General features: G+C 42.3%; 1 protein-coding gene across 1 annotated transcript in view; it reads right to left on the bottom strand.

Moving 5' to 3' along the window:
• LOC109471573 overlaps nt 1–15,567 on the bottom strand; it is a 45,404-nt gene that overhangs the window by 22,834 nt on the left and 7,003 nt on the right. The window contains exons 11-19 of the mRNA XM_019770923.1: nt 15,181–15,231; nt 14,479–14,533; nt 13,648–13,719; nt 12,477–12,560; nt 11,911–11,968; nt 11,472–11,521; nt 11,019–11,087; nt 10,788–10,886; nt 7,004–7,189 (exon numbers count right to left, since the gene is read on the bottom strand). Of these exons, the coding sequence (XP_019626482.1) occupies nt 7,004–7,189; nt 10,788–10,886; nt 11,019–11,087; nt 11,472–11,521; nt 11,911–11,968; nt 12,477–12,560; nt 13,648–13,719; nt 14,479–14,533; nt 15,181–15,231 (724 nt within the window). The remainder of the gene's footprint in view (nt 1–7,003; nt 7,190–10,787; nt 10,887–11,018; nt 11,088–11,471; nt 11,522–11,910; nt 11,969–12,476; nt 12,561–13,647; nt 13,720–14,478; nt 14,534–15,180; nt 15,232–15,567) is intronic.

The raw sequence follows: 15,567 nt of genomic DNA, 5'->3' as shown, positions 1-15,567 counted from the left end.
TCAACGCTTTAGGCAGGCTATATGATATTGATTCTTCTTAGTGTAGTAGTAAGACGTTCCTTGTGCAGCTAATAGCATTCCTTACATCCCCTGCTAAATACATGTCTCGTGATTAGCTTTTATACTCGTCCCGTCCCTCCTATACTAATATGATATGCAAAACGTGGACCCTCTGAACACCCCATGAGACTAAATGATATAAATATTTTACTTTCTGATTCTTGGCCTGTTAATAAAATTTGGCACCATGGCAAACGCTGATGTTTCATGTCTTCATGATCAAATGACATACTCTCCAAGCAGAGGTTCATTTTTCGGCTTATTTTTGATGTGTTTATGGGCGTTTTTACGGCTCTTCCTTTTTTTGTACTGGCATTTTTGTACGCCAGCAAATGGTAACTGCCTACTAAATGGCACCTTCAGCGGCAAAAAGATCTGCTTGGAGATTACAAATAAGGCGCCTTCGGAGATTTGTCGCCTGATGTCGTGTGAAATTGCCTGACAACAAATTACAATCCTTTTAACAAGGACTTCTAGATTATATCTACTAACTTATACTATGTCTACAGAAGCAAGTATTTCCAAGAAGTCTTCCTACGAACCCTGCAGGGAAAAATTCCTCATTCCCGTTCAACTAGTTTCTAAATGTGTACACTTCCATCACAATTAACAGTTCAACCAATGAGAGAATGGTATTAGTAATCAGCGCTTTGACCAATGAAAGAGTCCGTCAAACAGTTGCATTATTCGTTTTTTTAGTTTGCGTTTCTACGGTTCATTTTTCTGCCAAATCATATTGCATATATAACACGGTCACACAAAGCGACTTATTCCAGAGAAATTCTAGACCTCAGGTGTTTTACAGAGGTTGATAATCACATCAGCCAGAAGTTATCAGATTTCCAGTTGACCCGGTTCCTATGAAACGCACTTTTATGTACAGCTTCTAATGTTTGTTTTCTTTTACGGTCTTTTGCGCCCAGACACTTCTTTTACATTCTGTTCACGTAACACGATTACTAGTATGTGGTCTACCGAAACATCATTACCTAAAGCCAAATATTCTGATGAATGGATTCCTATTGTTAAATTCCTGGTCCCACGCTGTTAATTAGCGTTTCTGAATGAATCTTACGTAAAATTAGTTTGCGTTCTCGTTTCTAGTTCAGATACATCATTTTTGTTACTTATAAAAATTTACATTCTGTCAAAACGCCTCTGTTAACGTTAGCGGTGGTAAATACAATAAAGTTTGTTGCTGAGGTAGACACCGACGGCATGGTATCCAAAGCCCATGGGATTCTCTCAGTCCTCAGGGTAAAATGGGTCAAGAGGTGGTCACTTCTCATGAGGTCTATTGCGCCAATGGCTAGCTAGCGTTACATGTACATGTCCTGAGCAGGTAACTAACTCCTGTATAGACACTACAATAGCCTGTAAGTGGACATAAAGTTGAGTATATGTAGGCCTTTAAAACTGACAAATATTTAATGTTTTGGGTACGATGAAGATGCCAGGAATCTGCAGCATATGCATAAATCATTCACAGCACAGAACGATGAAGTGAAATTGTGTAGAGTGTTTTGGCAGCTGATGCAGTATATCGGTTTAAACCTGGCGTAGCGCCAAGCATGAGTCAGTCTGGCACAGGGCCTATCTAGCTACTCTCCAAGCAGAGGTTTGGGTTTTGGGGGTATTTTTAGTGTGTTTTTAGGCTTTTTTTGGGGGGGGGTCTCTTTTGCACTGAATTTTTTTCCCACCAAACTCAAACCTCTGCTTGGAGAGTACTATCTAGGTTTGGTGGGAAAAAAATTCAGTACTATCTAGCCACGAATCGGACCGAATACGTACGTTGAGTCGCCGTAAAGACTAAAGTTTACATATGCCACCCTTCTCTCAAGTATGAACGAAATGGACGTAAAATCGTTCAAAAACAAGACATTTCCAGAAAAGCATCAATTCGTCTAGATACTGGTATTCCGTTCTATTTCTGAAGGTTTTGAGCAGTGACTAGTATTCGTTACGTGCGAGACAAGCAGACGTTATTTTTGTAAACTTAGATTGTTCCTAAAGAAAACGAACGTCTTTTTCTTGCGCCGCAAGTATATAACGTTACATGTACATGTAATAGGATTAAACAAGTAACAGGATACATGAACATAGGTGAATGTTTGTTTTTAGTTTTTTACCAAAATAAAATGGCTAAATGAAAGGTAAATCCTTTACGGCTACATAATGATGACGACGCAAGTTTTTTTGTCATTTCTTCGCCACCACCTGTTAGACTGCTCAGGTAACAAGTGCCTTGTGTGACTCGGCCTCAGGCTACTAGGAAAACAACTCCGGGTCGCATCGGCGGGCCCGGGCTTCTCAGTAACGCCCATCGGTGCGTGCAAACACCTGTACGTGTTTATTTACCCACATTTACCATATTGTACCACTATCCGTAGAGCCGCCATTCGGAGTAGCACATCAGCTTCGCAGGCAGGACGGTTCGGTAGTTTCCAATCAAAGGACTGTGAAGCTGTGGTGTCACAGATGTAGAAAGACATGTGACGTCACACGTTAAATTTTGTGGGTTCGTGTGAAACACGACTGTTGGAACAAACGTCAGAGAAAACACACTGTGCATTTCCCTGCCAATGTACGTTTATTAGGTTTGTATGGAACAATAAAACGATTGTATAAATCCGTGGCTAGTTAGAGCTAGCAAGCATTTTAAAGCTGAAAGAGAAGGATACAGAACTAAGTTGTATTACATGATATGTGGATCGACAATGCCACCCAAACCACCATCACAAAAGCCTAATAATTAAGTCATATACTTGATGGTTTGGATGCCAGGATTTACAGCGTTATCGCTGACATGCGATAGGACAGAATAGCACCAGACGTTTCAAGTAGCATCAAACACTTTTCGTGGATGTACTAATAGTGCTTTTTGTCTTGAATCCGAGTCTGTCAATGATAATATCTGGAAAACAGTATCATTGGCAGCTACGGTTGTATCAAATTCCCGATTAAAACGCCTAAAGCACGTCAAACGCTCTAAATTTAAACGTCAAAATAAGCCTAAGTTTAACATCTAAAGCTCTGCTTCAACCACATCCGATCAAGGAGGTATTTATCCTCCTTGATCCGGTACAGAATCGCCTGGATATTCTTTTTATGTTCCTTCCACAGCTGTTTCGCCTTTTGGGAGCATGACATATCCGGCACGTAATGGGCAAAGAAATAGGTCAACGATCTGTTTATAATCTGGCAAAGGATCTCAACAAATAGATCCCCGTTGTGCACTAAAAACCTAGAGTGGTAATTACACAACTATAAAGTAAACACGGCATGGCTGTAACAGCCCTAATCTTACAGTAAGGGGATCATTCATGGTATCTGTTGTGGAAATCCGGCGTTATCTAATCCGGAAGGAACGGGTCATCTGTATACAACATGCAATCCTCTTATCCCACGAATGGCCACGATGTATACCTGTCTTTGGAAAAAGGGTCAGCAACAATATAGGAGATCGACCTTAGGCAAATTCCCACCTTCAACGTAAAACTCAACATGTTGATTTATTCATATACGTGTACGTAGGTTAAAAATGTCTGTATCCATGGCGCGAGCCCATGCCGGTATGCCGCAGATTGGTCGATACTTGGCGGGTTTCTCTAGAACGGAAGGTTCCGATCGGATCCACAGTGGATCGGATCCTTGAAAATACTCATGAGACACAAGATCTAACGCCTAAAGCACACTATCACGATGACAACGCCATACAGGTTGCAATCACTATATTAGAGTCCGTAGCAATGTTTTTAAACAATTAAATGTAGTAGTGGTAGCTTCCCTAGTACCCAGCTGTAGGAATGTGGCCAATCCCCAGCCATGACCTTTGTACATAGTTATTGCACTTGTTTTTGTTATTATTTGTTTGTTGTTATTTTTTCCTCACCACCACCACCGGTCACGCTGGGAACGACCACTTCCCTAAGCATTAGACCCCGCGAGGGGTATTGCTTAGTATTGTATAGAACTAGAACTAGAAGTGGTAGTAGTAGTAATGTTAGGGTCCGGTCATCACATACGTCGTCCCAAGGACATTATAATATACATGTATACATAGTCTTTGGTCGTACGATCGCAAACTGTATGCATTCTTGCAAGACTGATAGTCATGCACGTATTCTGAAAAAAAAAAGCTGCCTTGTCACGGAAAAGACTGTCCTCGGTCCTCCTCGGTGCTTGGTTCAGCTACAGCCTGCTTGAAAACCCTGCGACATCAAAATGTTCCCGCACCGTAACGTATAGTCAAAGGTACGAAAACACCTGGGCAAACCCTCCCCAGACTGCTGTTACAGTCTGATGCACAGTTCTGTTTGAAAACAAGTCAGGCACAATGAGAGCGGCTCAGTCAACATTACCCAGCCAAACGGCAAATACTCCGCACTAGAAATAGCTACCCGTTCCCTAGTGCATGTACAGAATGTTGTATGCGATGTACGGTGCATTTTGTACATGTAACTCAAACACTTGTATGTGTCATTGGCTTTAAATTACTAGTAACATCTTCATTGCCTGTATCAAAATAAACACGTTGTCTATCCTCCTCACTCTTTCGTTGGGGCGATATCCATCTTTGTCACAGCGGCTATTTTGCTGTACTAATTCTAGGGTTGTCTGATTTATATTTTACGTAACACAACACCATTTTACCACAGGAAGGAAGGGTAGTACAATGGTTATACGAATATACACCGTTACTTATTACGAATGCCACAAACAGGTTGGTGCCAAAAATGTATCCGACACGCAGATTCTTTTAAATAACCCCTCCCTCTTCCCTTTGGAGGTGGTAGAGGTCAAATGATAACCTTAAGGGCATCATGGAACACAAAAGGTCAAGCAAAAGGTCGAGTGCTGTCTACCAGCGTCTTTGTATGACGTCATGAAGTACCTTTGACCTTCCACCTCCCGCAAAAAAGGACCACGCCCACCTCCGAAAGCGACACTGTATCCAATTAAAATGGGTCTGGACAGCGTTTCAAAAAACAGGCCTGGGCACAAATCTAGTCTACATAGCATATACGGAAGCAAACATCGTGCCGAAATGAACACAAAAAAGGTTGCGTCAACGTAAAACAGAGTAGAAAAACATTTATTAAATCACCACAGGGTCCCAAGGCGCCAAGCTGTAATTTCTCTTGTCCTCACTAATTACGTCGCCGATGCGTTATTCACACACATGTAGACGATTGTGGAGGGATGTTTGTGAATTTTTCAAGTTCTGAGAGCCACAATCGTTTCTGACAACGAAAAACAAATAATAATGTTAACCCCACCCTTTGGCTAACATGAAACTGGCAGGCCGTAGAATGCACCTCGCAAAAAAACAAGCAAATGGCCCAACCACTCGAATGAGTCACGGAAAACTTGTCTGCCCCCCACTGAAACACAGAACGCACTTGACACATAACAGCGACGTATACGCCCACCCACACATACTGTACACACGGGTGAAAAGACGACCTCTTACTACTATATGTTATAAAGTTGTGAATTACAAGCTCTATAGGGCAATTATAACATGTATAAAATGACCCTACACGACCTGACTTGTCTGTCATGGCGTAGCTGGGCACATTTCTGGTTCATCGGTCGACAAAAGAATATACAGGCGGTGACCCCAACTTTACTGACACCACTGAGGTCTTTAGTGAGGCGGAGAAAGCTCCAAAATTTCTCTGAATTTTCAGGAATTCTCATCAGCGCTTATCACATAGCTTATATGGGGTTTTTAGTCAGTTGTTCTGTGTTTATTAAACATTTTGTGTGGTACAGTACTTAGCACGTGACACTAGTCACACCACCACACACCCACATAGCACGGTTCAGGGCCGACAAAAGTTACAGGGAGACGCCCACATCATTAATGCACGCAACAGGAGCCGGAAAATCCGCGATATGCTCTGCTAGAAATCCCTCTCCATGCTGCAATTGTATATGTAAAAGTCTTTGAAACTTTAATGAAAGCCTTCACGCCTTGGTAAAAGGCTGTTATGAAGTGGTGTGGTCATCCTAATCGTCAAAAAGTATTACTAGTCTCCTCCAGGCCTTCCTATGGGGGTACAGATCGTAGAATTCGGTAAAAAATGGGAAGCATAATTGACCTGGGAAGGTTTATCAAAACCTTTCCAACTCTACGGTGGCTAAACTCCCTGGCCAATTATTCTGCCTCTTAGGCCAAGTTTTACTGCTTGTAAATCTGCGCATGATGTTCCATCACTTGAATATACACTGCAGACAACACTGAGGCTTTTAGATGAACGATATCATGGTTACTTTCTAAAGCTTAGACAATCAAACAGATTACCTAGACTACTCTAGAAGTTGAATCAATTTATTTGGTTCCGGTGAGAGTTTGCATTTGGTGTGTAATCCGGGGAACAAATGTAGTTTTTGGAGTGTTTTCAAAACGGCCAGGCATACTGCGGTCAATATATCAATATACCATCGGTTCAAGGCGTATTGCGGCGTTTGAAGAAATCAATTCGAAAGCAAACGCTTGTGCATACATATTAAAAAGGCTCATGATGGTATCCGATATCGGCCAGGAAGACGATCAGTGTTTGTCTGTGTCTTGAACACGTACACGCCCTCTCCTAAACAATATGCCCCAAGCATTAAACATCTAAGAACAGATAACGTAACGTTACACATGTACCGTGCTATATTGCAGAGGCACATACTGATTTCGGATGCGGCACGAAGCTATTTATTGTATCAACAGTCTACAATATGAGCCGTAATAGACTAGATCAGTTGACTTGTGACGGTCATATTGCCCTCCCCCTTTCGTCACGCTTGTCATTTTGGAAAGGTGATTTAGTGCTAGTGTCTGCTCAGGTAAAGTATTACGACCAGACGCCCTCCCACCCTAGTCCCGGTATACGGTTTCATGGTAAACATCTGCGTAGTTTTTAGGTACGTAACACCTAGTACATACCCCTGGACGCATCCACTTGAAGTTGTACCGCTGTAGATTCTCGTGGTTGCTGAAGTAGAGAGACTGGTCCTCTGCTGGGAACTCGGGATCCTCCCACAGCCCGCCCTGGTTCTCCGACTTGATCTCTTCGTAAACCTGGCCCTTGTAGGGCACCGCTTCCTCCGGCGTAGCCATCTTGGTGCGAGGTTTATAGCGTTATACCGCGAGTGTGTGTTTTAGACTACCAAACGCAGGTATAATCTGGCTGGAGAGAGGAATATGGGAGGGTGGGCACACACACACACACACGAGGGCAGGGCGACCTTGTCTGCACGTCCGTCCTGCACTGGCGAACCCGATCGGTGACTTCCGACTGAATGACGCTGCTGACGGGTTAAAGGGTGTGTGGGCAGGGCAGGTACTTGGTATGCAGGGTTGTGTCACACGGGTGGTGTTGTGGGTTATCGTGCTTGTACACTGTACACTGCAGCACTGCCCCGGGCTTTTAGACAAGGTGATTGGGCAGTCGCGCTGTGCACGCAGTTATTATCGGGTCATCAAGTATTCAGACCGGCCCACTAGGGACACCCTGCCGGCGGGACGATACATTACTGATATAAAGAATGTGACGATAACAGCAAATATGGCATCACTGGAAACTTAATTATTTATCTGCCTAGTTCTCTCTTTTAGTAGCATTAAAAATATGTAAGCATTCTATTGGGAAGTCGCTTGGTTGTGTTGCCCCCAGAATTTGACTCAAACCAGCTGGTTTTGATTTTGGAAATGTTTTGTAAGGGCCTTTTAACAATTTAAAGGAGGAACTGGATGTCATTATAGGGAATATAGAAGGTTCCGTATGTCACAAATATACAGCGATGAATTAATCGCGACTACTCGAAACATTGCCATGTTGTTGGGCGTGTGAGTGTTACTGTTGTTTGTCTTCCCGTATCGCTGTCAGTGTATGCTTTTATACTTAAAGGGTCAAAGGTCGTCCATGTCATGTTTTGATTGGGTATGTATGTGAGAGGGCAATGAGGTTCAACGGGAGATGGTCATGTCACAGAATTGTAGAATAATGTTGAAACGTCAGTAATATTACTAGGGTTAGAAAATTGTGGCGGTGACTACGCTATGCAACCGGTGTTGTGTCGCAGTTCAAGATTCAAATGCAGCATGCGAACGACATTATCAGTCCTAGCGGAATTTGTGTGCACTGCAGTGCCTAGTTCGTATAAGACGGGTGTTTTTTTGGCGACGCCTAAGGGGCGAAGCATTAGAAACTGGGAACCACGCGTTTGTAACATTGAGCAGGAAGTAAGAAAGGTATTTTGTATTTTACATTAGATAATGACAAAAACACTGGAAGAACATATCAAATTTGATAGTATTTTATTACAGGTTTGCGTAGCGAAACCTGTTTTATCTCTCTAGTAGATATTTCGTAACAGTAAGACGTAGTCGTAGAAAAGTTGAGTAAGTAACATGGATCAGTTCTCTGTCTGCTGTACATATTTGTTACTGAAAATGTCACGGTTTAGAAAAGTTGCTTTGGTGCAAATCGACGAAAGAGCTACATTTGGCGTTTGTATGTATATGAGAGAGAGAGAGAGAGAGAGAGAGAGAGAGAGAGAGAGAGAGAGAGAGAGAGAGAGAAAGCATAGATTGATAGATACCGTAGATAGATAGATGTTGCTATGTTCATTTTAGCAAAGTAGAGCTGTAAATATTGATAGCAGAATCCAAAAACAGTCGAGGATATCATCTTAAACTGTTCCTATCCTATGATTCATGTCTGATATTATAGGTATCCATACAAAACGAATATAACTAAACTTACGAGATATTAAGTTTATATATCTTAATCAAAGCAACCCAAAGGAGTACATAAAAGATTCATTCATCAGTATATGGTGTACAAGAAGATAATACTTGGTGCGTAATTATAAGTAGTCAGAACGTAACCCCATAAATACATAAAACCTTCATTGACTAGACTACAGTATACTAAGTACAACATCATATACGTTATTATATAATAGCAGTACAGAGTAGGATGAGTACCATAGAAGAGAAACAGAACTTTGAAAATCTTTCAAACTACATACAGCGATACACGGCTGCAATGCCTAAAGTCTGATTGGCAACACGGTAACGTTTGGTTAAACCAAGGACAGCTAGCCTACGTGCCAGGAAGATACTCCGCCATATTGATGATGATGTAAAACCTCCTCCTTCGATCGTCTGTTGCCAAGACAGGTTCTGAATACGCTTCCGTGTACGCCCGTCAGCTTTAAGACAATATATTGTAGACGCCTTCCCTTACATTTGTCTTGAGGTATAAGGTCTTGCTAAGGTCTGACGAAGGAAATCTTCTTTACAGAAACATCCCCAGAAGAATGTGCACCTCCTCCTGAACACGTAAAAAGAAGGAATATATGAAAAATTGATGTTAAACAAGAAAGCCAACAAAACAGATACAACGTCATAGAAAAACTCATTTCTCTCAAAGTCATTTTCGGGAGCAACAATATCACTGTTTCTTGCAGTCAACCTGACTTTTGTCGTAGTGGTATTGATAAAATGGCCATGGAACGCATTATGCAAATGAGCGAGCAGGTTTAAAAACAAGCAATACACACATCTAAGCGTTATCTTTGATATCAGTGATCTTTGTGTGATACGAAGCTATATGAAAGACTCGAAGAAGAAATGGGCGATTTTCTACTTTTGGATGCAAATGCTTACGAAAAAGTCAATGAGAAGTTACCTTTAAAAGAGCGGCTGTCTTAAGTGTAGTTTTATTGGATACTGCATGCACCTGTGTCGAATTCGGTGCGTTAGCGTTGTGATCGGACCTACAAAATTCTTAACAAAATTATTACAGGTATGATGTTTGTTAAGCTCTGAAAAAAATGATCCATTAATCAGTAAAAAAGTGCTGTCCATGCAAATGGTATTTAGCATATGTCCAATTTTGTTAGATGTCATAAGTTTCTTCTGTAATTTTCAGTGCACTTACTGGACGTCCTTTCATTCCAGCGAGAGCCGGAGAATCTGCAACACAAGCAAAAGTTATAAGTTACTAAAAGAAGACACTACTGTTGTTACAAATATTAGAAATAACGCTATATTGGTACTAATACTAGTACTACTACTGCTACACATATTACAATCTTGTGGACTGAGCTGCACTCTGCAAACTTCGAAGGCTTGTGAAATTTGGTTAACAGTTCCTGTACCACCTGTTTTTCAGGCAATGCTGGGTATACAAAGGACGACTAACAAACTTTACACAATATTACGGTATCACATACAATACAGAATGTTCAGGTATTTCGTACCGAAGAAGGCCTTGAGCCTGATGGCTATCCTCCAGAAGCTGGCTGCTGAGATGGTGTTGTCCTGGTCCGCGTAACGCCGGATAACCTTAGCGGCCAGCTGCCCGTCTATCGACACGCCTGTGGGAGGGGCAAACACCTGTTACTTACTGATAATTACACACTTCCGGATGGAAAATTCATTCTCATACAATGAGAAACGCTAGTCTCCACCAGACTCCTTTGTAGGCTGTATACATATATATATAGTAGAGATCGCGGCCTAAATTGTAATTGGTAAAGGGAGTTGACCGGCTATAGAAGGTCCAATTTTACAGGTATAGTACAAACTATATAACTACTACATATTTAGCCTGCAAAAGTGTCTGGTGGAGACAAGAGAAATGCCTGCCTCGCCACCTTCCATGCGCTTTATTTATTAGATGAAGAGTCGTATAATATACAACTAATAGAAATAGTATGAAGTTTTTTGTCCTACCGCAAACTTCCCTGAGCGCCTCTCTCAGCTCGTAGGACTCCAGCTTGCCGTTCCTGTTCGTGTCGCTCTTGTTGAAGGTAGCCTGAAATAAGTTACATGATAAAGAGCATAAACAAAAAGGTTTCAGACCTTCGGGAAGAATTTTGTGTTGCGAAGCCAAATCTGAACTGAACAGCAAAATTGACGTTCAAAGTTTTGGTTAAGTGTCACGTACCATCCAGCCACAGATGTCATTCCAAAGTTCCTTGAACTCGTTGTATTCAATCTTCCCAGAGCCGTCTGCCTGAGTAGAGTTAAGGTTTCAACTCTACTCTTGGTGTTGTAAGTGCAGATCAAAGAAGGTTTCTGCGAATACTCATAAAACTCAAACTCATTAAAATACAAATGCATGTATTATGTATGATGGCGAACGTCACTAGCTGCATGAAAAGTGGGACATACCAATGACGATAAATGCCAAGCAAGTCTCATTAGTAATCAATATTTCATAATCATTACCTAGAAAAGCAATGTGAATAAAACTGATATTCATAATATCATATTCCCTATTTTGTTCATACCATTTAAGTGTAGGGACGGATAAAAGTAAGTACTAATACAACAGAGTAAACTACTATGCCAACTACTGTCTAAAACTACTTTTTATTGTTTCCACTACAAAGGATACGTCGTACATCATGACCATGTCCCTGCAGACGTCTAGTGTGAAGCTGGGGTCTGTGGAAAACAAAATATCATTTTCGTTAAAAAAACTATTAAATTTTCCACACTGCAGTGGCCAACACTAATGACGGTAGGACACCAGTTTTCGTCAAGGAATGCATATGAAGCTACCGCCTCTATGACGTCAATTCAGTGGGTGAAATATAGTAGATAATCTGTGGCATCCACCGTCTCGTTGGTAACGTTAACTGTTTATCAATATCATATATTAGAAACCCACATTGGTTACAGGATTGCGTTTTAAAGCAGCAACAATTGACACATGGTATATTTCTTTTAGAGGAGATTGTGGTATTTTCTACAACCTTTGAAAACTGGAAATACTAACACGGTAGCATCCTCTATTCAAATTACAATTCAAAAGAGGCGGTACAAGTATTTACCCTTGAAGTACACATCTATGACGCTCTTCAGTTCATAAGTATCAACTGCCGGCTCCACCTACAGAAAAAAAGTGTGTATTTTTGTTTACGAAGTTCAAGCTCTAGGAATAATGTCTTCTGCTCATAGATGAGCGTCTAGTTAGATTCAAACAAAACAAAACAAACGATGCGATTGCAATATCATGCACTTGTAACTACATGGGTGCCTATTGCTCCACCCACCTCCGACAAAACGGAGAAATGCAAAATAAGGATGCAAATAGATATGACTCAGATGCAGTCTTATTGGCCATGGTCGAAACGCTGATTGCCATGCTATCATTGGTCGAACTTCTTATTGTGACACAGCACGAAACGTTGGATTTGTACTTGTACATTGGTAGTAAATAAAATTCAAGTCCGGTAATATCATTTGCAACCATTGCTAAGCCATTTTATTTACTTCCATTGTCAAGCCCAGCAATTTTTACAATGTAAATATTACCGGCATTTACAGACATTTACTACCATTGGTAAATCCAACGTTTCGCGCAGTTCGTGATGGACATTCACAATCGGCCCAGTACCTCCTCTTCTCCACTCATGCTTGCGATGACCTCAAACGCCTTCCGGACTCTGTCCTCTTTCTCTCCCACCAGGACTGGAGTGGGCTGTCGTCACAAAACGATACAGAAGTGTTAAACACAGGAAGGAAATGCGTTAGGTTGGTGAATGATTGAATATTCTTCGTCTTTTATTCACAACCACATGTTTGACAAGAGTCGACTTTTCGATGACCGTCTGTCATCTTCATCACAGCACATATGACTGGTTCACTGTCGCACTTATTAGCTTACCAGCTTCAGTGCACAGTAAACCAGTAACACCTAGCTTCTGAGCGCGCGGTGAACCAGAATTTAAGGTAGAAATGGGCTGTTGCCACATTTTGAAGGCCGTATCCTATAGTGTACTATACCCTACCCAGGCACTGGACAAGGCCCATGTATGTTTCGTAGGAGGAAAGTTGGGAGGTAGCTAGAATCGGTGCGACGACAAAGTGAAGCTAGTTTACGTGTTTGCGTGCTTTTGACGAGGTCAGTGCGCCTAGATCTAGACACCTAAAATCAAAATATTATTACACAACAACCGCTTAATGCGTATTACTAGCTGTAAACAGGCACAAGGTGATGATGTTTCAATCACTAGTTAGTAAGCCTCCATCGACTTTTATATGTGCATGACAACGCAACGCTGCTATTAAAATGTCGCTAGCCTCTACCAGGCTTCATAAGCAGCTGGAGTGAGTAGAAATTGGCCAAGAAGTTGGTCCGCTAAAAGGAGTACAGTTCGGGTAAGGCAAACTGTACTCCTTTCGCGAACCAACACCCCTGGCATGATGTCTGTCTATTTTCCCAATTGCTACTCTCTCCAATCGTTTCTGAAGCCTAGTTGTAAAATGTCGCTAGCCAGAACCGAATGGATAAGACACTACAATACGCAAGCGCGAAATGTGGACGAGTCAAAGGTCATTATGCCACCTGTTATTTTTTCCGTACTTTTTGCTGACGAAAATGATATCAGTTATTCAAAATGAAAATATGAAAATAGGGCGTCACGGTTGGTCTGCGCGTTTATAACCAATGACCTTTGACATCGATGACGAATACGACGATGACGACACAGTGGGCACATTGAACGAAGCCGTGTACAGATGGATTGGTTTTTTGCCAGAAGCAACAGTTTGCACCACTTCTGTACCTTTTCTTCCACTGCTTCTTTTTCGTCTTCTCCCCCCTCAACCGGTTCAACCGGCTCAACCGGCTCCTCCGGCTGGGGTCGAGCATCAGGGAAGAAAGAAAGTCAAAACTCAATCGCATTATACCCTGGGTGCCAGACTAGTATCGGGCCGTTAGCCGGGTTCTTTCGGTAGCCAAGAGCAATGCTGAGCCCGAGGGAAGTTATCGCGTAGGTAATTAATTGTAGGGGAGGCCGGTATAGTATTGCGCACTGAAGCCCGCGGAGTTTGGCACTCAGGGTAATCGCATCATGGAGCACAACGCTGGTCGGCTACTAGTTTCCTAGCCTCTACCAGGCTTCGGAAAGCGGCTAGTGTCACCAGACACTAGTGCTGAGTACAGCTACTCTTGCGCACGCGTTGGGATGTAGAAGAGACTAAGAGCTAACGATATATATATAGTTAGTGGCGTGCTGCCTGTGCAGACTGTGAAACTACTACTACTACTACAAGCTTACTAGCGACCCGTGTTCAAAAGCTCCCAGATGTTGCTCTGTAAAACTCTAACAGATAGATAGGTACGTAGGAAGGTATATGTGTGTGGGTAGATGTCAGGGTAGAGACTCCGTTCTGTAGAGATCCCAATCGGATCGGAGTTTCTGTTGACAGAGACTCCAATCGGGATCTCTACTGGTAGAATCGCTTTCTACGGGATCGCATTCTACCGGATCTGAGACTCTAACCTGAAGTATAGATAACTGTTAGATATACTGAGTTGTACAGGTACACATTCGGCCCTAGGCGTACGGACAGATTTCATGAGGAATGTTAGGAATAACCGGTGATTGTCGTACCTTCTTGACTTCCACTGTTTGTTCTCTCCTGATGACCTGTTCAGGTTCAGCATCCCTGAAGAAAAAGGGTGAAACGTATTCAGTGTGTATCACATAAAATGTAAGCCTCCACCAGACTAACTCCGCGGGTTCAAATTAAGTAAAATTCAGCCAAACAGGGAGAAGAATTGGCCAGGTCAGCCAAAATAGAGCTCATTTGCCCGCGCAGTAACCTTCCCACGGACTGACTCAGCTAGCCAATTATTCTTCCCTTTCTGTTATCCAAGAAGGCCTAGTGGAGGCTAATAAAAGGTCTTGAGCCGTTTGTGTAAAATACGTCAGCCGAATCTAACAGAGCATATATCCTTAATTTAAGGAAGCTCTTTGCTATATAAATGATCGTTGTTCTTGATTATTAAAGCTCATGTAATTTTTGGTTGTTGTCACAGCACGCACGCAGCTCAGTTTTTGTTCAACTGTTTGTAACAAGTATCCACAGAGAAAGAACAAACAAACAAACAAACAAACAGAAACATTCGGTACACTTCAAAATATTCTCAATCATGCGACCTGTTTTAGTATTGGTGAGTGAATAAGCAATGGCCACGTCACTAGCATGTAACGTTACAGCTAAGCATCCGTCCAAAGTATTTATTATATCAAAAGTTAGTCGTGTTGTGTGAAGGAGACACAGACAGTGGTGTTCCCTCAGATGTCACTCACGTGTGGTGCTTCTCCTGAAGGATTCGGTCTACGAAGAAGTCGTCCTGGTCTCTTTAACGGAACATGACATGGCGTGGTGGAAACAGACAGTGAGCGAGTGAGCAACGTAAAGTCAAGCTGAGAAAAGCAAGCGAAGCAACCTGGTGTCCAGTCTATCACTTTTTTCGGGCCTGTAGAAGGTCCTCCCCGCCTAGTTCAACTAAGCTCCCGGTAGGAGTTTTGAATGTGGTTAAACTCCTACCGTGCAAAACTTCTACCGGGAGCTTACTACAAGGCGCAAAACGCCTAGGGCATGCTAAGCCTAGCTAGGCGGGTTGAGGGTGGGGCAAGCTACTACCAGCCCTGACGAAAGCCCGCCCAAACCACGATGGACTGGACACCAGGCTA

Source organism: Branchiostoma belcheri, unplaced genomic scaffold, assembly GCF_001625305.1.
Source record: "Branchiostoma belcheri isolate BF01 breed outbred unplaced genomic scaffold, Haploidv18h27 scaffold25, whole genome shotgun sequence".
Lineage (NCBI taxonomy): Eukaryota > Metazoa > Chordata > Leptocardii > Amphioxiformes > Branchiostomatidae > Branchiostoma > Branchiostoma belcheri.
The sequence above is the reverse complement of the archived record's forward strand: the minus strand, read 5'-3'. Positions and strand labels throughout refer to the sequence as shown.